At 50.2% G+C, this 24,815-nt stretch overlaps 1 protein-coding gene across 2 annotated transcripts in view; it reads right to left on the bottom strand.

Annotated features, from left to right (window-relative positions):
• The window catches only part of toy (twin of eyeless), a 562,297-nt gene that overhangs the window by 268,537 nt on the left and 268,945 nt on the right, over window positions 1-24,815 (bottom strand). For both annotated transcript variants that reach the window (XM_070088032.1, XM_053772308.2), the window contains exons 3-4: window positions 19,945-20,110; window positions 19,281-19,461 (exon numbers count right to left, since the gene is read on the bottom strand). In XM_070088032.1, the coding sequence (XP_069944133.1) occupies window positions 19,281-19,461; window positions 19,945-20,110 (347 nt within the window). The remainder of the gene's footprint in view (window positions 1-19,280; window positions 19,462-19,944; window positions 20,111-24,815) is intronic.

The raw sequence follows: 24,815 nt of genomic DNA, 5'->3' as shown, positions 1-24,815 counted from the left end.
AGCCAGGAGTATAGCCAACAGTGTGTAAGCCAGAAGTGTAGCTGGACGGGATTGGAGGTGGGTTAGCGAGAACACTCGCCCGAGTTTACACATGGCTGCCTAGGTGACGTAGTGGCTGTGACATGCCCTCCCAGCACCTCAGCGCCGCTGCTGTACCTGGCCTCCTAGTACCCTAAGACCACTGCTGTACCTGCCCTTCCAGCACCACTGCTGTACCTGCCCTCCCAGCACCACTGCTGTACCTGCCCCCTAGCACCACTGCTGTACCTGCCCTCCTAGCACCACTGCTGTACCTGCCCTCCTAGCACTCTAGCACCATTGCTGTACCTGCCCTTCCAGCACCACTGCTGCACCTGCCCTCCCAGCACCACTGCTGTACCTGCCCTCCCAGCCCCACTGATGTACCTGCCCTCGTAGCACTACAGCACCACTGCTGTACCTGCCCTCCCAGCACCACTTACGTACCTGCCCTCCCAGCACCCATGCTGTACCTGCCCTCCTAGCACCAATGCTGTACCTGCCCTCCTAGCACCAATGCTGTACCTGCCCTCCAAGGACTCCAGCACCATTGTTGTACCTGCCCTTCCAACACCACTGCTGCACCCGCCCTCCCAGCACCACTGATGTACCTGTCCTCCTAGCACTCCAGCACCACTGCTGTACCTGCCCTACCAGCGCCACTGCTGTACCTGCCTTCCCAGCACCACTGATATACGTGCCCTCCCATCACCAATGCTGTACCTGCCCTCCTGGCACCCCAGCACCACTGTTGTACCTGGCTTCCCAGTACCACAGCTGTACCTGCCCTCCCAGAACCCTAGTACCGCTGCTGTACCTGTCCTTCCAGCATCACACAGTAGAACCAGTGATCCTTGTACCTCCATACTGCAAGCACAGCTGGTAAAAATGCCTCTTACATTTTCCCTGGAGTACACGCCGTGGTGGGCCAACCATCCACTTGCACAAGTCTCATTTACTGTTAATTGTATTTGTATTTTGTTCCCATTACGGGAGTTGCTTTACTCAAGCGCCTACCCGGTGTAAATGGGACCTCCCTGCCCCTACTCTATTAGATAACTTTTCTCTGCCTCAACTGTGTGTGTGTGTGTGTGTGTGTGTGTGTGTGTGTGTGTGTGTGTGTGTGTGTGTGTGTGTGTGTGTGTGTGTGTGACTCCATTCTTACTGGAGTTAAGTTTGGGATCTTGGAGTAGACGTCTCACCTGGTCATTACACACATGTGGAAAATATCACTACATGGTAATTTCGTAGTCGTTGAGAAGCGACAATTGCTCTCACGGTGTTCCCGAGATGAGCAGGTAATTTGTGGTTGCTTACTGGCACAGGTTCTCCAGTGGTAGCTCGTGCTCCCTAGTGTTCCATGTGATTCCTAGTGCTGAACGTGTTCCCTAGTGCTGCATGTGTTCCCTAGAGTTGCATGTGTTCCCTAGTGTTCCATGTGTTTCCTAGTGCTGAACGTGTTCCCTAGTGTTGCATGTGTTCCCTAGTGCTGCATGTGTTCCCTAGTGTTCCATGTGTTCCCTAGTGTTGCATGTGTTCCCTAGTGTTCCATGTGTTTCCTAGTGCTAAACGTGTTCCCTAGTGCTGCACGTGTTCCCTAGTGCTGCATGTGTTCCCTAGTGTTCCATGTGTTCCCTAGTGCTGCACGTGTTCCCTAGTGTTGCATGTGTTCCCTAATGTTGCATGTGTTCCCTAGTGTTGCATGTGTTCCCTAGTGTTGCATGTGTTCCCTAGTGTTGCATGTGTTCCCTAGTGCTGCACGTGCTCCCTAGTGCTGCATGTGTTCCCTAGTGTTCCATGTGTTCCCTAGTGCTGCACGTGCTCCCTAGTGCTGCATGTGTTCCCTAGTGTTCCATGTGTTCCCTAGTGTTCCATGTGTTCCCTAGTGCTGCACGTGCTCCCTAGTGCTGCATGTGTTCCCTAGTGTTGCATGTGTTCCCTAGTGTTCCATGTGTTCCCTAGTGCTGCACGTGTTCCCTAGTGCTGCATGTGTTCCCTAATGTTGTATGTGTTCCCTAGTGTTGCATGTGTTTTCTAGCGTTGCATGTGTTCGCAAGTGCTGCATGTGTTCCCTAGTGTTGCATGTGTTCCCTAGGGCTGCATGTGTTCCCTAGTGCTGCATGTGTTCCCTAGTGCTGCATGTGTTCCCTAGTGCTGCATGTGTTCCCTAGTGTTGCATGTGCTCCCAAGTGCTGCATGTGTTCCCTAGCGTTGCATGTGTTCCCTAGTGTTGCATGTGCTCCCAAGTGCTGCATGTGTTCCCTAGCGTTGCATGTGTTCCCTAGGGCTGCATGTGTTCCCTAGTGCTGCATGTGTTTCCTAGTGCTGCATGTGTTCCCTAGTGCTGCATGTGTTCCCTAGTGTTGCATGTGTTCCCTAGTGCTGCATGTGTTCCCAAGTGCTGCATGTGTTCCCTAGCGTTGCATGTGTTCCCTAGTGTTGCATGTGCTCCCAAGTGCTGCATGTGTTCCCTAGCGTTGCATGTGTTCCCTAGTGCTGCATGTGTTCCCTAGTGCTGCATGTGTTCCCTAGTGCTGCATGTGTTCCCTAGTGTTGCATGTGCTCCCAAGTGCTGCATGTGTTCCCTAGCGTTGCATGTGTTCCCTAGCGTTGCATGTGTTCTCTAGTGTTGCATGTGTTCCCTAGTGCTGCATGTGTTCCCTAGTGCTGCGTGTGTTCCCTAATGTTGCATGTGTTCCCTAGTGTTGCATGTGCTCCCTAGTGTTGCATGTGCTCCCAAGTGCTGCATGTGTTCCCTAGTGTTGCATGTGTTCCCTAGTGTTGCATGTGTTCCTAGCGTTTTATGTGTTCCCTAGTGTTGCGTGTGTTCCCTAGTGTTGCATGTGTTCCTTAGTGCTGCATGTGTTCCATAGTGCTGCATGTGTTCCATAGTGCTGCATGTGTTCCATAGTGCTGCATGTGTTCCATAGTGCTGCATGTGTTCCATAGTGCTGCATGTGTTCCCTGGTGCTGCATGTGTTCCATAGTGCTGCATGTGTTCCATAGTGCTGCACGTGTTCCATAGTGCTGCATGTGTTCCATAGTGCTGCATGTGTTCCCTAGTGCTGCACGTGCTCCCTAGTGTATTACGAAGGTTGTTTGGTGAGTGCTGTGGAGCGAGTTAAATGATACGTCTTCTTCGGAGGCTTCTTACTTTATTGATAACTCGTTGTGGGTTACACAGGCTTGTGTGTTTGTGCCCATGGCCCGGGCAGGGCCATGCCCACGAGAGAGAGCTGGGAGGCCTTGTGTCTTGATGCCAGGCCGCTGTGTGAGTGAGAGCGAGGCAAGTCTGGGCATACTGAAGTGGCAAGGCCTATAGATGGCAGCACCTGAGTGGCGCGAAATATGAACTAAGCTGGCAGACAGCATGGGCTGTCTGTGCAGACAGTACAGGCTGTCTACATACGCTCGGCCACCTACCGCGCGTCGTCCCGACGCGACAATACTGGTAGTAAAAGAAACTCGGTCTCTCTCTCGTAGGAACAGGGCACAGAACACAAAATAAAAACATATATATACATATGGACATGGAAAAAAAAACTTCCTACAGGGAGGGAAGAAAAAACATGTGGGGTGTGCTAAACATCGTGGTCATAGGCAGTGAGCGTCGATGGGCATCACTGCACGCCTTCCTGCGTCTGGACAGATACTGCAACACGGGAGACATCGCTGCGGCTGAGCTGTGACGTAACAGGGTACGGTCTCCTCTGGAACGGTGAAGCAGACATCGTAGGAGTCGCTGCAGGTTTTCACTCAACCTGGGGCACGACATGCTGGTGCCCTCGAGTGAGGCATCGACAAAACTCGGCAACTGGGCAGGACTTCTGGCAAGCGACTCAGGACACTTCTCGACTGGTACTGTCACTGCTGGGCTGTCACTGCCGGCGAGCGTGGAGCGAGTTGTGGAGCGAGTCGTGGCAGAGACGACTGGGCGAAACATCTGGGAGTCGTAACATCATACACCAGACTGCAGTGAGAGAGCTAGCAGTCAAAGTGACATCTTCTTTGTGCAGGCTGCTCACTGAAGCTTGTGACACGAGGCTGACACAGCGCCTGCCGACAGGGCTGGCTGCGGCTTGACGAGTATCATCTCTCGACAGTTGGAGTTATAAGCAGAGGTTAGTCTAAGCGTCCCCAGACTTGTTTCTCTACATATAACTGCACTCTGACGGTCTGGAGGTGAAGTGAAACAAATCTCGATGGGAATCGTAGCAGGTACGATTCTGCAGAACAACACGAGCGACGAGCATAAAAGCTTTCTGTACAAGAGGGCTCGTACGCTCAGGGCTGAGAAATCAGCTGTCAAACACTGGTCAGGCGGGTGACTTAGTGGTACAACTCAAGGGTCTGACCACAGACCTCACTGGACACACGGAAAACTTACAAACACACCGCTGTACATACGGTACAACATGGCTTAACTAGCAAATGATGCTTTTCTGCGCATAAAACTGACTAAGACATACTAAAATGTGAGAACACTGACAGAGGAATTAATTAACACACGACATATATCTTCTCTCAATCTTCTCGACAATACTGAAATAATTACTAGAATACTCGATGTGACATCATGTGATGTCAGGCGTGATGTCGCAAGGTGACGTCAGCAGCACTGTGACGTCAGCAGACATCTCGAGGTGACGTCAGGCAGACATCGTGAGGTGACGTCAGCAGACATTGTGAGGTGACGTCAGAAGACATCTCGAGGTGACGTCAGAAGACATCTCGAGGTGACGTCAGGCAGACATCGTGAGGTGACGTCAGCAGACATCTCGAGGTGACGTCAGGCAGACAACGTGACGTCATGAAGTCGGGCAGCATCGTGGGTAGCGTCGATGTGATGCGGGCAGCAGACCACAGCATGAGGCCTGGGACATCTGGTAACTCACGTGGCTTTGTAGGTCTACGTGACATCGTCCACACCCACATGACGTCGTGATTCACGTAGCTTCGAGTGGCCTCGGGCACTCGGATACACAGCACTGGCAATGAATTCATACGAAAAAAAACAGAAAACACAGCAGAGGGAGTGGGCAGTGGTGAGTGGTGTATGGTAGGCTAGGAGCGTGGGTGAGTGTATGGGAGGGCGAGCATCTAGCCATTCCTCTTCCTCCACCCACAAACACGTGAAGCTCACACTGGACGCAGAAATCACCACAAAACTCACCTCTGGCTTGCTGAAACAGCTGTGCTGAGCTGAACAACAACAGCAACATACAAGTGACGCTGAACACGTGACTTGAGAGACAGCGTGGGGTCACTGGGACGCCACTTACAATTCTCGGAGAATTTCGGCAAATTTCGGCTGAATCCTGCTAGTACCTGTGTCTGGATGCTCAAAAGTGCAGACACGACATCAGGATAACTCGTTGAGAGACGGATGCTTCTTGTATGGGATGATGAAGTGAAGATGACTTCATACCTCTTCCTCTTCTCTCTCCAGGCAAACACAACTGCTGCAAGCACCGCTGTCACCATTTATAACGAAGGTTGTTTGGTGAGTTGTAGAGCGGTGTTAATGATATACATCTTCGGAGGCTTCTTACTTTATTGATAACTAGTGTTGGGTTACACAGGCTTGTGTGTTTGTGCCCATGGCCCGGGCAGGGCCATGCCCACGAGAGAGAGCTGGGAGGCCTTGTGTCTTGATGCCAGGCCGCTGTGTGAGTGAGAAGCGAGGCAAGTCTGGGCATACTGAAGTGGCAAGGCCTATAGATGGCAGCACCTGAGTGGCGCGAAATATGAACTAAGCTGGCAGACAGCATGGGCTGTCTGTGCAGACAGTACAGGCTGTCTACAAGTGCTGCATGTGTTCCCTAGTGTTGCATGTGTTCCCTAGTGTTCCATGTGTTCCCTAGTGCTGCACGTGCTCCCTAGTGCTGCATGTGTTCCCTAGCGTTGCATGTGTTCCCTAGTGTTGCATGTGTTCCCTAGTGTTCCATGTGTTCCCTAGTGCTGCACGTGCTCCCTAGTGCTGCATGTGTTCCCTAGTGTTCCATGTGTTCCCTAGTGCTGCACGTGCTCCCTAGTGCTGCATGTGTTCCCTAGTGTTGCATGTGTTCCCTAGTGTTCCATGTGTTCCCTAGTGCTGCACGTGCTCCCTAGTGCTGCATGTGTTCCCTAGTGTTGCATGTGTTCCCTAGTGTTCCATGTGTTCCCTAGTGCTGCACGTGCTCCCTAGTGCTGCATGTGTTCCCTAGTGTTGCATGTGTTCCCTAGTTTTGCATGTGTTCCCTTGTGTTGCATGTGTGCCCTAGCGTTGCATGTGTTCCCTAGTGTTGCATGTGTTCCCTAGTGCTGCATGTGTTCCCTAGTGCTGCGTGTGTTCCCTAATGTTGCATGTGTTCCCTAGTGTTGCATGTGCTCCCTAGTGTTGCATGTGCTCCCAAGTGCTGCATGTGTTCCCTAGTGTTGCATGTGTTCCCTAGTGTTGCATGTGTTCCTAGCGTTTTATGTGTTCCCTAGTGTTGCGTGTGTTCCCTAGTGTTGCATGTGTTCCTTAGTGCTGCATGTGTTCCCTAGTGCTGCATGTGTTCCCTAGTGCTGCATGTGTTCCATAGTGCTGCACGTGTTCCCTAGTGTTGCATGTGTTCCCTAGTGTTGCATGTGTTCCCTAGTGCTGCATGTGTTCCCTAGTGCTGCATGTGTTCCCTAGTGTTGCATGTGTTCCCTAGTGTTGCATGTGTTCCCTAGTGCTGCATGTGCTCCATAGTGCTGCATGTGTTCCCTAGTGTTGCATGTGTTCCCTAGTGTTGCATGTGTTCCCTAGTGCTGCATGTGTTCCATAGTGCTGCATGTGTTCCCAGGTGTTGCAGGTGTTCCCTAGTGTTGCATGTGTTCCCTAGTGTTGCATGTGTTCCATAGTGCTGCATGTGTTCCATAGTGCTGCATGTGTTCCATAGTGCTGCATGTGTTCCCTAGTGCTGCATGTGTTCCTTAGTGCTGCATGTGTTTCCTAGTGCTGCATGTGTTCCTTAGTGCTGCATGTGTTCCCTGGTGCTGCATGTGTTCCCTAGTGTTGCATGTGTTCCCTAGTGCTGCATGTGTTCCATAGTGCTGCATGTGTTCCCAGGTGTTGCATGTGTTCCCTAGTGTTGCATGTGTTCCCTAGTGTTGCATGTGTTCCCTAGTGTTGCATGTGTTCCCTAGTGTTGCATGTGTTCCATAGTGCTGCATGTGTTCCTTAGTGCTGCATGTGTTCCCTAGTGCTGCATGTGTTCCTTAGTGCTGCATGTGTTCCCTGGTGCTGCATGTGTTCCATAGTACTGCATTTGTTTACCAATGCTGGCTGGCATTTGTTGGCTGCTTGCCCGTGTTTACCAGTGGAGGGTTCTGACATGTTTTACACAGTGGTGGGTGCTGATACGTTTTGCAAAGTGGAGGGTGGTGACATGTTTTGCACAGTGGTGGGTGCTGACATGTTTTACACATTAGTTGGTGCCAGCATGTTTTTCACAGTGGTATGTGTTAACACGTTTTCAACAGTGGTGGGTGCAATCACTTTAATAATTATGGGTGCTAATGCTTCAGCAATGGTGGGTGCTAACACTTCAGCAGAGGTAGGTGCTAGCACTTTAGCAGTAGTGGGTGATAACAATTCAGCAGTGGTGAGTGATAATTCAGGAGTGGTGGGTGTTAACACTTAATCAGTAGTGGGTGTTAACACTTCAGTAGTGGTGGGTGCTAACGCTTCAGTAGTGGTGGGTGCTAACGCTTCAGCAGTGGTAGGCGCTAACACTTCAGCAATGGTAGGTGCTGACACTTCAGCAGTGGTGGGTGCTAACACTTCAGCAGTGGTAGGTGCTAACACTTCAGCAGTGGTGGGTGCTAACACTTCAGCAGTGGTGGGTGCTAACACTTCAGCAGTGGTGGGTGCTAACACTTCAGCAGTGGTGGGTGTTAACACTTCAGCAGTGGTGGGTGCTAACACTTCAGCAGTGGTGGGTGTTAACACTTCAGCAGTGGTGGGTGCTAACACTTCAGCAGTGGTGGGTGCTAACACTTCAGCAGTGGTGGGTGCTAACACTTCAGCAGTGGTGGGTGCTAACACTTCAGCAGTGGTGGGTGTTAACACTTCAGCAGTGGTGGGTGCTAACACTTCAGCAGTGGTGGGTGCTAACACTTCAGCAGTGGTGGGTGCTAACACTTCAGCAGTGGTGGGTGCTAACACTTCAGCAGTGGTGGGTGCTAACGCTTCAGCAATGGTGGGTGCTAACACTTCAGCAGTGGTGGGTGCTAACACTTCAGCAGTGGTGGGTGCTAACACTTCAGCAGTGGTGGGTGCTAACACTTCAGCAGTGGTGGGTGCTAACACTTCAGCAGTGGTGGGTGCTAACACTTCAGCAGTGGTGGGTGCTAACACTTCAGCAGTGGTGGGTGCTAACACTTCAGCAATGGTGGGTGCTAACACTTCAGCAGTGGTGGGTGCTAACACTTCAGTAGTGGTGGGTGCTAACACTTCAGCAGTGGTGGGTGCTAACACTTCAGCAGTGGTGGGTGCTAACACTTCAGCAGTGGTGGGTGCTAACACTTCAGCAATGGTGGGTGCTAACACTTCAGCAGTGGTGGGTGCTAACACTTCAGCAGTGGTGGGTGCTAACACTTCAGCAGTGGTGGGTGCTAACACTTCAGCAGTGGTGGGTGCTAACACTTCAGCAGTGGTGGGTGCTAACACTTCAGCAGTGGTGGGTGCTAACACTTCAGCAATGGTGGGTGCTAACACTTCAGCAGTGGTGGGTGCTAACACTTCAGCAGTAGTGGGTGCTAACACTTCAGCAGTGGTGGGTGCTAACACTTCAGCAGTGGTGGGTGGGTCTCAAGAGTGGAGGTAGGGGTGAGAGGTCGCCGGTAGCCTCAGGAGGTGTATAATGTTACAACACGTGATGAGTTTTATTAAAGGCGCGCGCCACCACGTGCCTGTCAGCTGGCCGGAACCCAACACCTCTCACCTCCAGCAGCACTACCTCTCACCTCCAGCAGCACTACCTCTCACCTCCAGCAGCACTACCTCTCACCTCCAGCAGCACTACCTCTCACCTCCAGCAGCACTACCTCTCACCTCCAGCAGCAGTACCTCTCACCTCCAGCAGTACTACCTCTCACCTCCAGCAGCACTACCTCTCACCTCCAGCAGTACTACCTCTCACCTCCAGCAGTACTACCTCTCACCTCCTCCAGCACTACCTCTCACCTCCTGCAGCACTACCTCTCACCTCCATTACTACCTCTCACCTCCAGCACTACCTCTCACCTCCTCCAGCACTACCTCTCACCTCCAGCAGCACTACCTCTCACCTCCAGCAGTACTACCTCTCACCTCCTCCAGCACTACCTCTCACTTCCTCCATCACTACCTCTCACCTCCTCCAGCACTACCTCTCACTTCCTCCAGCACTACCTCTCACCTCCTCCAGCACTACCTCTCACCTCCAGCAGCACTACCTCTCACCTCCTCCAGCACTACCTCTCACCTCCAGCAGTACTACCTCTCACTTCCTCCAGCACTACCTCTCACCTCCAGCAGTACTACCTCTCACCTCCTCCAGCACTACCTCTCACCTCCAGCAGTACTACCTCTCACTTCCTCCAGCACTACCTCTCACCTCCAGCAGCACGACCTCTCACCTCCAGCAGTACTACCTCTCACCTCCTCCAGCACTACCTCTCACCTCCAGCAGTACTACCTCTCACTTCCTCCAGCACTACCTCTCACCTCCTCCTGCACTACCTCTCACCTCCAGCAGTACTACCTCTCACCTCCTCCAGCACTACCTCTCACCTCCAGCAGCACTACCTCTCACCTCCTCCAGCACTACCTCTCACCTCCAGCAGTACTACCTCTCACTTCCTCCAGCACTACCTCTCACCTCCAGCAGTACTACCTCTCACCTCCTCCAGCACTACCTCTCACCTCCAGCAGTACTACCTCTCACCTCCTCCAGCACTACCTCTCACCTCCAGCAGCACTACCTCTCACCTCCAGCAGCACTACCTCTCACCTCCAGCAGTACTACCTCTCACCTCCTCCAGCACTACCTCTCACTTCCTCCAGCACTACCTCTCACCTCCTCCAGCACTACCTCTCACCTCCAGCAGCACTACCTCTCACCTCCAGCAGTACTACCTCTCACCTCCTCCAGCAGTACCTCTCACTTCCTCCAGCACTACCTCTCACCTCCTCCAGCACTACCTCTCACCTCCAGCAGCACTACCTCTCACCTCCAGCAGTACTACCTCTCACTTCCTCCAGCACTACCTCTCACCTCCAGCAGTACTACCTCTCACCTCCTCCAGCACTACCTCTCACCTCCAGCAGTACTACCTCTCACTTCCTCCAGCACTACCTCTCACCTCCAGCAGCACTACCTCTCACCTCCAGCAGCACTACCTCTCACCTCCAGCAGTACTACCTCTCACCTCCTCCAGCACTACCTCTCACCTCCTCCAGCACTACCTCTCACCTCCAGCAGCACTACCTCTCACCTCCAGCAGTACTACCTCTCACCTCCTCCAGCACTACCTCTCACCTCCTCCAGCACTACCTCTCACTTCCAGCAGTACTACCTCTCACCTCCTCCAGCACTACCTCTCACTTCCTCCAGCACTACCTCTCACCTCCTCCAGCACTACCTTTCACCTCCTCCAGCACTACCTCTCACCTCCTCCAGCACTACCTCTCATCTCCTCCAGCACTACCTCTCACCTCCACCAGCACTGCCTCTCACCTCCAGCAGCACTACCTCTCACCTCCTCCAGTACTACCTCTCACCTCCTCCAGCACTACCTCTCACCTCCTCCAGCACTACCTCTCACCTCCTCCAGCACTACCTCTCACCTCCTCCAGCACTACCTCTCACCTCCAGCACTACCTCTCACCTCATCCAGCACTACCTCTCACCTCCACCAACACTACCTCTCACCTCCAGCAGCACTACCTCTCACCTCCTCCAGTACTACCTCTCATCTCCTCCAGCACTACCTCTCACCTCCTCCAGCACTACCTCTCACTTCCTCCAGCACTACCTCTCACCTCCTCCAGCACTACCTCTCACCTCCTCCAGCACTACCTCTCACCTCCTCCAGCACTACCTCTCACCTCCAGCAGCACTACCTCTCACCTCCAGCAGTACTACCTCTCACCTCCTCCAGCACTACCTCTCACCTCCTCCAGCACTACCTCTCACCTCCTCCAGCACTACCTCTCACCTCCTCCAGCACTACCTCTCACCTCCAGCAGCACTGCCTCTCACCTCCAGCAGCACTACCTCTCACCTCCTCCAGTACTACCTCTCACCTCCTCCAGCACTACCTCTCACCTCCTCCAGCACTACCTCTCACATCCTCCAGCACTACCTCTCACCTCCAGCACTACCTCTCACCTCCTCCAGCACTACCTCTCACCTCCTCCAGCACTACCTCTCACCTCCAGAAGTACTACCTCTCACCTCCAGAAGTACTACCTCTCACCTCCAGCAGCACTACCTCTCACCTCCAGAAGTACTACCTCTCACCTCCAGCAGCACTACCTCTCACCTCCAGCAGCACTACCTCTCACCTCCAGCAGCACTACCTCTCACCTCCAGCAGCACTACCTCTCACCTCCAGCAGCACTACCTCTCACCTCCAGCAGCACTACCTCTCACCTCCAGCAGCACTACCTCTCACCTCCAGCAGCACTACCTCTCACCTCCAGGAGTACTACCTCTCACCTCCTCCAGCACTACCTCTCACCTCCTCCAGCACTACCTCTCACCTCCAGCACTACCTCTCACCTCCAGCACTACCTCTCACCTCCACCAGCACTACCTCTCACCTCCAGCAGCACTAACTCTCACCTCCTCCAGTACTACCTCTCACCTCCTCCAGCACTACCTCTCACCTCCTCCAGCACTACCTCTCACCTCCAGCACTACCTCTCACCTCCTCCAGCACTACCTCTCACCTCCTCCAGCACTACCTCTCACCTCCTCCAGCACTACCTCTCACCTCCTCCAGCACTACCTCTCACCTCCTCCAGCACTACCTCTCACCTCCTCCAGCACTACCTCTCACCTCCTCCAGCACTACCTCTCACCTCCAGCACTACCTCTCACCTCCACCAGCACTACCTCTCACCTCCAGCAGCACTAACTCTCACCTCCTCCAGTACTACCTCTCACCTCCTCCAGCACTACCTCTCACCTCCTCCAGCACTACCTCTCACCTCCAGCACTACCTCTCACCTCCTCCAGCACTACCTCTCACCTCCTCCAGCACTACCTCTCACCTCCTCCAGCACTACCTCTCACCTCCTCCAGCACTACCTCTCACCTCCTCCAGCACTACCTCTCACCTCCTCCAGCACTACCTCTCACCTCCTCCAGCACTACCTCTCACCTCCTCCAGCACTACATCTCACCTCCAGCAGCACTACCTCTCACCTCCACCTGCAGTACCTCCATCACTACCTCTCTCCACCAGCACTACCTCTCGCCTCCAACAATACTACCTCTCACACTACCTCCACATCTCTCACTCTTACCACTATATCACCGCCACCATCTTTTACCTCCACCTCTATCTCTCACCACCATCACCTACTCCACCTTAAAGTCACCTACATCCCCATCATACACACATACACACACTCACCTGTTAAGTAAATCCCCGTAAAATATTCACTTCTTGGTACCACAAGTGGTTACTGCACAATGTGTGTATGCATTAAGGTGATAATTGCGTGTTGGCGCACGCGTCGACGTAAGCTGAGTGCGAGAGTGTAAGGTAAGCCAGCCAGTGTAACTCAACACCTACACACAAACATACACATTAATAACTGGGGGCCGCTGCTTCGTTGGATGCGCTAATAACTCCCTATTAAGAAGCAATCCTCCGCCCATTGACAGTACGTGATGGATTTCTCTCGGAACAGTGGCTAAAAACCTGATACAGTTTCCATTCCTGGCCTCACTGCTGCTGACAACAGCTGTGTGCTTGAGGTGCCAACATCTCTACACTCAGCTGTTTCCCTATTTTCACTCACGTGTTGCCTTATTGCGGCTCATTGATAGTGGAGGATGTGTAGTGAATGTTGAATGTGTGTGTGTGCTCATGTAGTGGGTCACTGCAAGTGAAGATAATGATGGTTGCTTGAGAAGGTATGTTGTTGGTGAGAAGTGGGCAACACGTGTTGTGTCTTCCCCCATGGAGAGTAGTGATTGGTTGATGACGGGCCGTCATGACAGGAGTGATGCCAGCGCACACGCGCCTGTATGCATTTGAGTGTGCATACATGTGCGTGCGCACACACACACATTTTGGGCCAGAAGCTGTAACTAGACCCCCTACAAATATATATAGGTGAGTACAAGGCTAGGAGCTGAGCCTCGACCTCATCAATCATAAATAGGCGAGTACATACACGTGAATACTAGTTCTTCTGGTGAGCTTCACTGAATCTTTTTTAATGGAATTTAACTGAAAGTGCATATGAGAGGCAGTGTGTACATCAACGAGACAGTGTGTACATCAACGAGACAGTGTGTACATCAACCAGACAGTGTGTACATCAACCAGACAGTGTGTACATCAACGAGACAGTGTATACATCAACCAGACAGTGTGTACATCAACGAGACAGTGTGTACATCAACGAGACAGTGTGTACATCAACCAGACAGTGTGTACATCAACCAGGCAGTGTGTACATCAACGAGACAGTGTGTACATCAACGAGACAGTGTGTACATCAACGAGACAATGTGCACATCAACCAGACAGTGTATACATCAACCAGACAATGTACACATCAACCAGACAGTGTGTACCCCAACCAGACAATGTACACATCAACCAGACAGTGTGCACCCCAACCAGACAGTGTGTACCCCAACCAGACAATGTACACATCAACCAGACAGTGTGTACCCCAACCAGACAATGTACACATCAACCAGACAGTGTGTACCCCAACCAGACAATGTACACATCAACCAGACAGTGTGCACCCCAACCAGACAGTGTGTACATCAACGAGACAATGGGCACATCAACCAGACAATGTGTACATCAACGCGACAATGCGCACATGAACCAGTGTGTATATCAACGAGACAGTGTGTACATCAACGAGATAATGTGTACCTTAACGAGACTGTGTACATCAACGAGACAGTGTGTACATCAACGAGACAATGTGTACCTTAACGAGACTGTGTACATCAACGAGACAATGTGTACCTTAACGAGACTGTGTACATCAACGAGACAGTGTGTACATCAACGAGACAGTGTATACATCAACGAGACAATGTGTACCTTAACGAGACTGTGTACATCAACGAGACAGTGTGTACATCAACGAGACAGTGTATACATCAACGAGACAATGTGTACCTTAACGAGACTGTGTACATCAACGAGACAGTGTGTACATCAACGAGACAGTGTATACATCAACGAGACAATGTGTACCTTAACGAGACAGTGTGTACATCAACGAGACAGTGTGTACATCAACGAGACAGTGTATACATCAACGAGACAATGTGTACCTTAACGAGACTGTGTACATCAACGAGACAGTGTGTACATCAACGAGACAGTGTATACATCAACGAGACAATGTGTACCTTAACGAGACTGTGTACATCAACGAGACAGTGTGTACATCAACGAGACAGTGTATACATCAACGAGACAATGTGTACCTTAACGAGACAGTGTGTACATCAACGAGACAGTGTATACATCAACGAGACAATGTGTACCTTAACGAGACAGTGTGTACATCAACGAGACAATGTGCACATCAGCCAGACAGTGTGTACATCAACGAGACAGTGTATACATCAACGAGACAATGTGTACCTTAACGAGACAGTGTGTACATCAACGAGACAGTGTGTACATCAACGAGATAGTGTATACATCAACGAGACAATGTGTACCTTAACGAGACAGTGTGTACATCAACGAGACAGTGTATACATCAACGAGACAATGTGTACCTTAACGAGACAGTGTGTACATCAACGAGACAGTGTGTACATCAACCTGACAGTGTGTACATCAACGTGACAGTGTATACATCAACGTGACAGTGTATACATCAACGTGACAGTGTATACATCAACGTGACAGTGTATACATCAACGTGACAGTGTATACATCAACGTGACAGTGTATACATCAACGTGACAGTGTATACATCAACGTGACAGTGTATACATCAACGTGACAGTGTATACATCAACGTGACAGTGTATACATCAAGGATACAGCTACTTGTTATTGTTCACACAGGTTGAGCACACGTCCAGCTGCACGAAGACCTCCCACCTTTCTCAGTACACCCACCAGGTATTTACACAGCAAGGTGTATTCCTGTTATTGTGTATACACTGAGAGGTGAACCACTGTTTTATGGAATAACTCATTCTTGATGTCAGTAGGCAGGTGACTCTCAGCCTTAATGTCGATAACACTCGAAGCTAGCACAAGCAATACATAGGTTTGTCGTGCTTACCAGTGACTCAGGAGTAGAAGACAGATCAGGAGTGGCAGGTTCTCCTGAGTAGGGTGCTAGGAAAGAGAGAGAGCTGAGTAGGGTGCTGGGAGACCTGAGTAGGGTGTTGGGAAAGAGCTGAGTAGGGTGTTGGGAAAGAGAGCTGAGTACGGTGCTGGGAAAGAGAGAGAGCTAAGTAGGGTGTTGAGAAAGAGCTGATTAGGGTGTTGGGAAAGAGCTCGGTAGGTCGTTGGGAAAGAGCTGAGTAGGGTGCTGGGAAAGGGAGCTGAATAAGGTGTTGGGGAAAAGAGCTGATTAGGGTGCTGGGAGAGCTGAGTAGGATGTTGGGAAAGAGAAAATACAATTCCTGACGTCGGGTTTCCTGGAATATATATATATATATATATATATATATATATATATATATATATATATATATATAAATATATATATATATATATATATATATATATATATATATATATATATATATATATATATATATATATAATGTATATATATATGTCTTGCCGAATAGGTAAAACTTGCGATTTTGGCTTAAATAGCAACGCTCTTGTTGCCGAATAAGGCAAGCGAAAATTTGTATGCCATAATTTCGCAAAAATCATTCTGAACCTAACGAAAAAAAAAATATATTTCATTATGTTTGTGTATTATTAAATTATGGTAAACTTATCTAAAATATATTTAGTTCGATTATGCTAAATTAAATTGCGCTTGTTAAAATAAGATTAGGTAAGTTTTCTAAGGTACTTTTGGTACAAAATTAATAATTTTACATTAACATAAAAGAAAAAAATATATCTTTAAACGTATAAGAGAAAATTTTACAAATGACTTAATTTTAAATGAGTTCTTGCTAATTGACCCATTTTACCTATTCGGCACGACAAATATATTTCTGTGGTTGTCTTAATAGTTATGTTAAGCATTTTGTGACAGGTAGAAACACTTCAAAAGGGGGGGGGAAGCTTTGATGCTCTAGATTCTAGGAATTTGAGGCTACCCTCCCCTTTTTAGGTACAGACCCCATTAACTCCCATTCCCCAGGCGCTGTATGATCCTTATTGGTTTAGCGCTTCCCCCATGAGTGTAATACTACTACTACTAGTAGTGTACCCCAACTAGCCAGTATCGGGAGAGACATATTTGATGTTCTCAGTGAGGTGTTAAACACCTGTGTTGGGGTAATAGTCCAGTAACTCTGTGGAATATCTGATCTCAGTTTTAAGAAGCACTCAGAGTTATCAAGCAGCGTTTGTTTATTTATTTATCTTTCTAAATGTTGGTTTATTGAAGCAACAAAATATGAGTAGAATCTTGTGTGAGAAGCTCCGACGATACATTGTTGTGAGTAGCACTTGCTGGCTGGCTCACTGTAACTCTCACAACACTTGTGACAGTTGTTGTGAGTAACACTTGCTGGCTGGCTCACTGTAACTCTCACAACACTTGTGACAGTTGTTGTGAGTAACACTTGCTGGCTGGCTCACTGTAACTCTCACAACACTTGTGATAGTTGTTGTGAGTAGCACTTGCTGGCTGGCTCACTGTAACTCACACAACACTTGTGATAGTTGTTGTGAGTAGCACTTGCTGGCTGGCTCACTGTAACTCTCACAACACTTGTGATAGTTGTTGTGAGTAACACTTGCTGGCTGGCTCACTGTAACTCTCACAACACTTGTGATAGTTGTTGTGAGTAACACTTGCTGGCTGGCTCACTGTAACTCTCACAACACTTGTGATAGTTGTTGTGAGTAACACTTGCTGGCTGGCTCACTGTAACTCTCACAACACTTGTGACAGTTGTTGTGAGTAACACTTGCTGGCTGGCTCACTGTAACTCACACAACACTTGTGACAGTTGTTGTGAGTAACACTTGCTGGCTGGCTCACTGTAACTCACACAACACTTGTGACAGTTGTTGTGAGTAACACTTGCTGGCTGGCTCACTGTAACTCTCACAACACTTGTGACAGTTGTTGTGAGTAACACTTGCTGGCTGGCTCACTGTAACTCACACAACACTTGTGACAGTTGTTGTGAGTAACACTTGCTGGCTGGCTCACTGTAACTCACACAACACTTGTGACAGTTGTTGTGAGTAACACTTGCTGGCTGGCTCACTGTAACTCACACAACACTTGTGACAGTTGTTGTGAGTAACACTTGCTGGCTGGCTCACTGTAACTCTCACAACACTTGTGACAGTTGTTGTGAGTAACACTTGCTGGCTGGCTCACTGTAACTCACACAACACTTGTGACAGTTGTTGTGAGTAACACTTGCTGGCTGGCTCACTGTAACTTACACAACACTTATGTGAAGATTTACTCAACCCTGTAAGATCTTAAGTAGGTATTACCAAGGCTGGCTCCTCCTTAGGAAAATTAATGAATAGAAAAAGAATAATAACACAAATATAAACACTTTATTGTTATAATTGAAAATATAAAACATTTAAATATGATATTTTATCCTACGTGAAAGAGAAATGAAAAATGAAATATAAAAATAATGTTTGAATTCAATGCTAATATGTACAGTTAGATTGGGGTGTCTGGTTGATGTTGACACCGCGCCTTGTGGAAATTGTAGCCATTGCTGATGATGGGGGGGGGGAGTCACAGCTGTTGAGTGACAGCCCAACGACTAGTTCGTCACAGAGTCTCTAACCTTGAATAATCCGTCAAGATGACAGGAACGCAGGTCCTTCACCACTGCAAAGATGATGGGTAGTTGCCTGGGGTTGGCTACACTCAGGTATGTAGATAAAAAGGTGACGTCTCAGAACTTATGTGAAGTTCGTCTCCTTCAGCACTGTGTCTGTGGATGCCAGATGACCCAAGCTGACATTCCAAGAGTTGTGCTGGGAGCTGTGAGTCAAGTGATTATCCATTTGGTTGGAGCTCCACACGTCACCTTTACGGATGGAAAAAAGGGGGGGGGGAGAGCGGGAGCTAGACACTGACCCTACCTTAACAAGCAGACTGGCAATCAAACTATCGTCACCATATACTCGCTCGCTACTCCGATCTGTTGAACTTTTCCCTCACACTTGTGACAGTTGTTGTGAGTAGCACTTGCTGGCTGGCTCACTGTAACTCACACAACACTTGTGACAGTTGTTGTGAGTAACACTTGCTGGCTGGCTCACTGTAACTCACACAACACTTGTGACAGTTGTTGTGAGTAACACTTGCTGGCTGGCTCACTGTAACTCACACAACACTTGTGACAGTTGTTGTGAGTAACACTTGCTGGCTGGCTCACTGTAACTCACACAACACTTGTGACAGTTGTTGTGAGTAACACTTGCTGGCTGGCTCACTGTAACTCACACAACACTTGTGACAGTTGTTGTGAGTAACACTTGTTGTCTGGCTCACTGTAACTCTCACAACACTTGTGACAGTTGTTGTGAGTAACACTTGCTGGCTGGCTCACTGTAACTCACACAACACTTGTGACAGTTGTTGTGAGTAACACTTGTTGTCTGGCTCACTGTAACTCACACAACACTTGTGATAGTTGTTGTGAGTAACACTTGCTGGTTCTCTCACTGTAACTCACGCAACACTTGTGACAGGTGAGACTCTCCAAGAAGTGCGCTACTTTGAATGATTAGTAACGTGTCTTGCGATTAGTGGGCGTAGGCTAGAGACTGCACCTATCCTTGCACTGAATGTTTCCCATATGGGGTTAGCGCTTTATTGCTAGTAAAATCAAGGTAAGAGAGGTACTTACACTAGGAATGTTATCGTTGGTGCACACGCATTCTGAGAGTAGTCGGTCACGGATCTCCCAAGCGAAGATAGACGGGCACTCCCGCTTGTAGTCGGCGATTTTGTTGACCACGTGAGGTGTAGCTACTCTGGGCTTTGAACCTCCAATGGCTCGGGGCTTGATGGAGCCTGTCTCGTAGTACCTGCCAGGGAGAGAGAGGAACCTGTTAGAAAGCCACCTTCGGATGCTGTAGGTGTCCTCTAGCGCTAAAAGGCTCTGATATAACTATTTACTGAATAGTGCCATGCATTAACTCTTTAGAGATTTAATTTTGGAAAATGAAACTGGTAAACATGTAAGTTAGTATGTGAGCAGCAGACGTTTCTTAGTATGGCTTAACAGTAGGCAAGATCCTCCTAGGTGACATATCAGAAGCCTTCGCAGGACCCCTAGCGGGCGTACCTGGCCAGGATCTTGGAGACGCAGCCATTGGACACCTGAAGAATGCGGGAGATGTCGCATGGCCTGGCGCCAGAGTGGGCCAGCTCTACGATCTTCTGACGCGTGGAGTCCGGCAGGGGGCGGCCGTTCACATAGACGCCCCCCAGCTGGTTTATCCCGCTGTGGCCTGCAAGGGACACCAGAGAGCTCGGGGTTAGGAGGACAGCGGCCCGCGTACACTCACCTAGCAAGGATCTTGGATACACAGCCATTGGACACTTGAAGTATGCGGGAGATGTCGCAGGAGCGCACGCCTGAGTGGGCCATTTCGACAATCTTGTGGCGGATGTGGTCTGGCAGCGGGCGCCCGTTGACGTACACTCCGCCCATCTGGTTCACGCCCGTACCTCCTGCAAGGATACTAAGTCAGATAGGCCCACGCGCTCTCCGCCCACACACGCCCGCCCGCCCAACACCAGGCAACATGTTATGGAGTCAACAAAGGAAGAATGACTATGACTACACGACTGAGACAAGCTTCAGGTACAGGAGACAGTCGCTGGTGGTGCGGCAGGAGCTGAAGATGCAAGGAAACCTAATGTTAGTATACCCAGATATTATGCTAGCACAACTGAAGGTTTATTTAACCACTATTATGATCATCAGTGTCTTGTTCCATCACTGGTTTTAGGACAGGTGTAGCGTGTTGGCTTGTGGGACAGCACTTGTTCAAATTGGAGAAATGACAGGAGTGGAGTGTTGAGTATGAGACAGCACTTTCAGTACTGGTGTAGGGACAGGTGTAGTGTTAGGTTCGTGACGGCAGTTTTTCCAGCATTGGTGGAGTGACAGACTGATAGGTGTGGTGAATGACATGAGTGTTCATAACATTGTCTTAATATTGGCATCAGTAGCATTACGTCTTTTTTGATCAGAGACTTGCTGGCAAGGGTTTCCTAGCCATCATTGTCAGCTGAGCACAGTAATAAGTGTATTTGAGTTTGTTTTTAAGCTTATCTAAACACATTACCTTCTCAAAAGTCAACTCAAGAAATTCACTTGTCGTATCTTCCGGTTTCGGCTTCATAATGACAAAAAGAATGTTACTATTTAAAAAAAGCTACAGCGTTGTATTTGAGTTGCAGAGAAGAAAATAAAGTTTCCCATAATCCTCCCCAATCCTCTCCGAGCAGAAAGAAGCGGATCCAATCGCCCATTTCCGACCGTCCTTAACTACCTCCGCTGTCTTCTTCTTTTGCCCCCTGTCATCCTTCCTCAGTTTCCATATCCTGAACATTTCCTCTCCTACCACACTCGTCCTTTGGCCCCAGGGGCATGACAAACTCCTTCGCTCCTGCAAATGTCCCGGGAACGCATTCGACTGTAAGAATTGCATTTAAAAGCATTTCAGTCAAATAAAGATCGACAAAGGCGCCTCTGATGCCAGTGGCTGCTGACGCTCCATTTAAGACTCCAATATTTTACCTGTCTTCATCTTACCGCTTGGTGAACCTTCTACATTTTAGCGCATAAATGTGGAGCATTTTTTGATAAACAAGATTTGGGGCTTTGAAGGGTTCACGTGGGTGTTTGAAGAGGCGGTGAATCCCGTGTGACTGGAAATGTACCAGAACAGCCGATTCATGTCTTGCTGACGAGTCATCACCAGACTTAATTAACGAACCATAACTAAGAACTACTATCTTCCTTCCCTTTCCTACTTATTCCTCGCCTACACACCTAATTTACCCCTTCATTTTGCTATTCATTCTTTCTCCTTATCCCTACCCCTAATTCAATACCTCCCACGCTCCTCCTCTCTGTCTAATCCTACTCCTCCGGCTTCTTCCAGTATACTTTACTCCCCTATTACCTTGTCCTCTTCGTTGTCTCTCATTTTCTTCATATTTTACCCTCTCTCCTTCGTCTTCTCGTGCTCGCTCCATTGTATATCTGTTATGAGAACATATTCTAAATGAATGCTAGTTAGTCAAAATGAATGATCATAGAGTGAAGCTGCCGATGATTGCCAGTCCTGGGGGATAATAGCTGTCTTCTGGCTGTCTCCGAATTGGGTCATGTGGGGTACCTTGATAATATTCGTCTTAAAGATAACGGTGAATCACAAAACCCGACCAGAGACTGGAAGTCTGACTGGCCGTAGATAACTTAGTAGTGCTAAAGGGCACGTAAGTATCCCTGTCTCTAATAACATGTTCATTTTTTCACTATAATCTACCTTGTCCGTAATTACTATCACATTTGCTTTGTCTGTTTCGTAAGGTGAAGTCCAGGATCTTTCCTTAATTCATGGTATAACTTAAGAAACGTTTGAGGACAATTGTGTTGCAGAGGTCTGACCGATGCTCAGACCTCTGCCTTCATGAAGATTGGGGAAGGGCAAAGAAGACCGCAGACGAAGTACAGTCCAGGGGGCCAGAGACTACAAACCTTACTCAAGGAAAAGGATGTCAGGGTGAGTTATAACACAGGGCACATCTTCTGAGACGCACATCAACCAAATAACTGCTGCAGCATACGGGCGACTAGCAAACCTAAAACCAGCATTCCGACATCTCAATGAAGAATCGTTCAGGACCCTGTACACCGAGTACGTTACGCCTATATTGGAGTATGCAGCACCAGTTTGGAACCCACACTTAGCCAAACACGTAGGAAACTAGAGACAGTGCAAGGATTTGCAACAGGACTAGTCCCGGAGCTAAGGGGCGTGTCCTACGAGGAGAGGTTAAGGGAAATCGACCTGACGACACTGGATGACAGGAGCGATAGGGGGGGATATAATAACGACATATAAAATGCTGAGAGGAATCGACAACTTGGACAGAGACAGGATGTTCCAGAGTTGAGGCACAGCAACAAGGGGTCACAGTTGGAAGTTGAAGACTCAGATGAATCACAAGGATATTAGGAAGTATTTCTTCAGTCACAGAGTTGTCAGGAAGTGGAATAGTCTGGGAAGTGATGTAGTGGAGGCAGGATCCATACATAGCTTCAAGAAGAGGTATGATAAAGCTCATGGAGTAGGAAGAGTGACCTAGTAGCGGCCAGTGTAGAGGCGGGGCCATGAGCTGTGAATCGACCCCGGCAACCACAACTAGGTGAGTACACACACACACACACACACACACACACACACACACACACACACACACACACACACACACACACACACACACACACACACACACACACATTAGCAAGACCTGCTAATGGCCTGCCTGCAGGATTTGTCTAAAATTGTCAATAACATTTTCTTAATTCTGGTTCCCAAGAAGCTCTCCCTCTTGCACCACCTGCCTGACAGTCTCCCCTCACCCAGTCTCACTCTCCCTTTACCCAGATTCACTCTCCCCTCACCCAGCCTCACTCTCCTCTCACCCAGCCTCACTCTCCCCTCACCCAGTCTCACTCTCCCTTTACCCAGCCTCACTCTCCCCTCACCCAGCCTCACTCTCCCCTCACCCAGCCTCACTCTCCCCTCACCCAGCCTCACTCTCCCCTCACCCAGCCTCACTCTCCTCTCACCCAGCCTCACTCTCCCCTCACCCAGACTCACTCTCCCGTAACCCAGCCTCACTCTCCCCTCACCCAGCCTCACTCTCCACTCACCCAGTCTCACTCTCCCCTCACCCAGGCTCACTCTCCCCTAACCCAGCCTCACTCTCCCCTCACCCAGCCTCACTCTCACCCAGCCTCACTCTCCCCTCACCCAGCCTCACTCTCCCCTCACCCAGCCTCACTCTCCCCTCACCCAGCCTCACTCTCCCCTCACCCAGCCTCACTCTCCCCTCACCCAGCCTCACTCTCCCCTCACCCAGTCTCACTCTCCCTTTACCCAGCCTCACTCTCCCCTCACCCAGCCTCACTCTCCCCTCACCCAGCCTCACTCTCCCCTCACCCAGCCTCACTCTCCCCTCACCCAGCCTCACTCTCCCCTCACCCAGTCTCACTCTCCCTTTACCCAGCCTCACTCTCCCCTCACCCAGCCTCACTCTCCTCTCACCCAGCCTCACTCTCCCCTCACCCAGTCTCACTCTCCCTTTACCCAGCCTCACTCTCCCCTCACTCTCACCTCACCCAGCCTCATTCTACCCTCACCCAGTCTCACTCTCCCTTTACCCAGCCTCACTCTCCCCTCACCCAGCCTCACTCTCCGTTAACCCAGCCTCACTCTCCCCTCACCCAGCCTCACTCTTCACCCAGTCTCACTCACCCAGCACTCTCTCACTCTCCCCTCACCCAGCCTCACTCTCCCCTCACCCAGTCTCACTCTCCCTTTACCCAGCCTCACTCTCCCCTCACCCAGCCTCACTCTCCCCTCACCCAGCCTCACTCTCCCCTCACCCAGTCTCACTCTCCCTTTACCCAGCCTCACTCTCCCCTCACCCAGCCTCACTCTCCTCTCACCCAGCCTAACTCTCCCCTCACCCAGCCTCACTCTCCCCTCACCCAGCCTCATTCTCCCCTCACCCAGCCTCACTCTCCCCTCACCCAGTCTCACTCTCCCTTTACCCAGCCTCACTCTCCCCTCACCCAGCCTCACTCTCCTCTCACCCAGCCTCACTCTCCCCTCACCCAGCCTCACTCTCCTCTCACCCAGCCTCACTCTCCCTTTACCCAGCCTCACTCTCCCCTCACCCAGCCTCACTCTCCTCTCACCCAGTCTCACTCTCCCTTTACCCAGCCTCACTCTCCCCTCACGCAGTCTCACTCTCCTCTCACCCAGCCTCATTCTCCCTTTACCCAGCCTCACTCTCCCCTCACCCAGTCTTACTCTTCCCTCACCCAGTCTCACTCTCCCCTCACCCAGCCTCACTCTCCGTTCACCCAGCCTCACTCTCCTCTCACCCAGCCTCACTCTCCCTTTACCCAGCCTCACTCTCCCCTCACCCAGTCTCACTCTTCCCTCACCCAGTCTCACTCTCCCCTCACCCAGCCTCACTCTCCTCTCACCCAGCCTCACTCTCCTCTCACCTAGCCTCACTCTCCCCTTACCCAGCCTCACTCTCCCCTCACCCAGTCTCACTCTTCCCTCTCCCAGCCTCACTCTCCCCTCACCCAGTCTCTTCCCTCCCCCAGTCTCACTCTTCC

The sequence above is a fragment of the Cherax quadricarinatus genome, chromosome 23 (genome assembly GCF_038502225.1).
Source record: "Cherax quadricarinatus isolate ZL_2023a chromosome 23, ASM3850222v1, whole genome shotgun sequence".
Classification (NCBI taxonomy): Eukaryota; Metazoa; Arthropoda; class Malacostraca; order Decapoda; family Parastacidae; genus Cherax; species Cherax quadricarinatus.
Note: the sequence above shows the minus strand (reverse complement) of the source record. Positions and strands in the feature narration are given on the sequence as shown.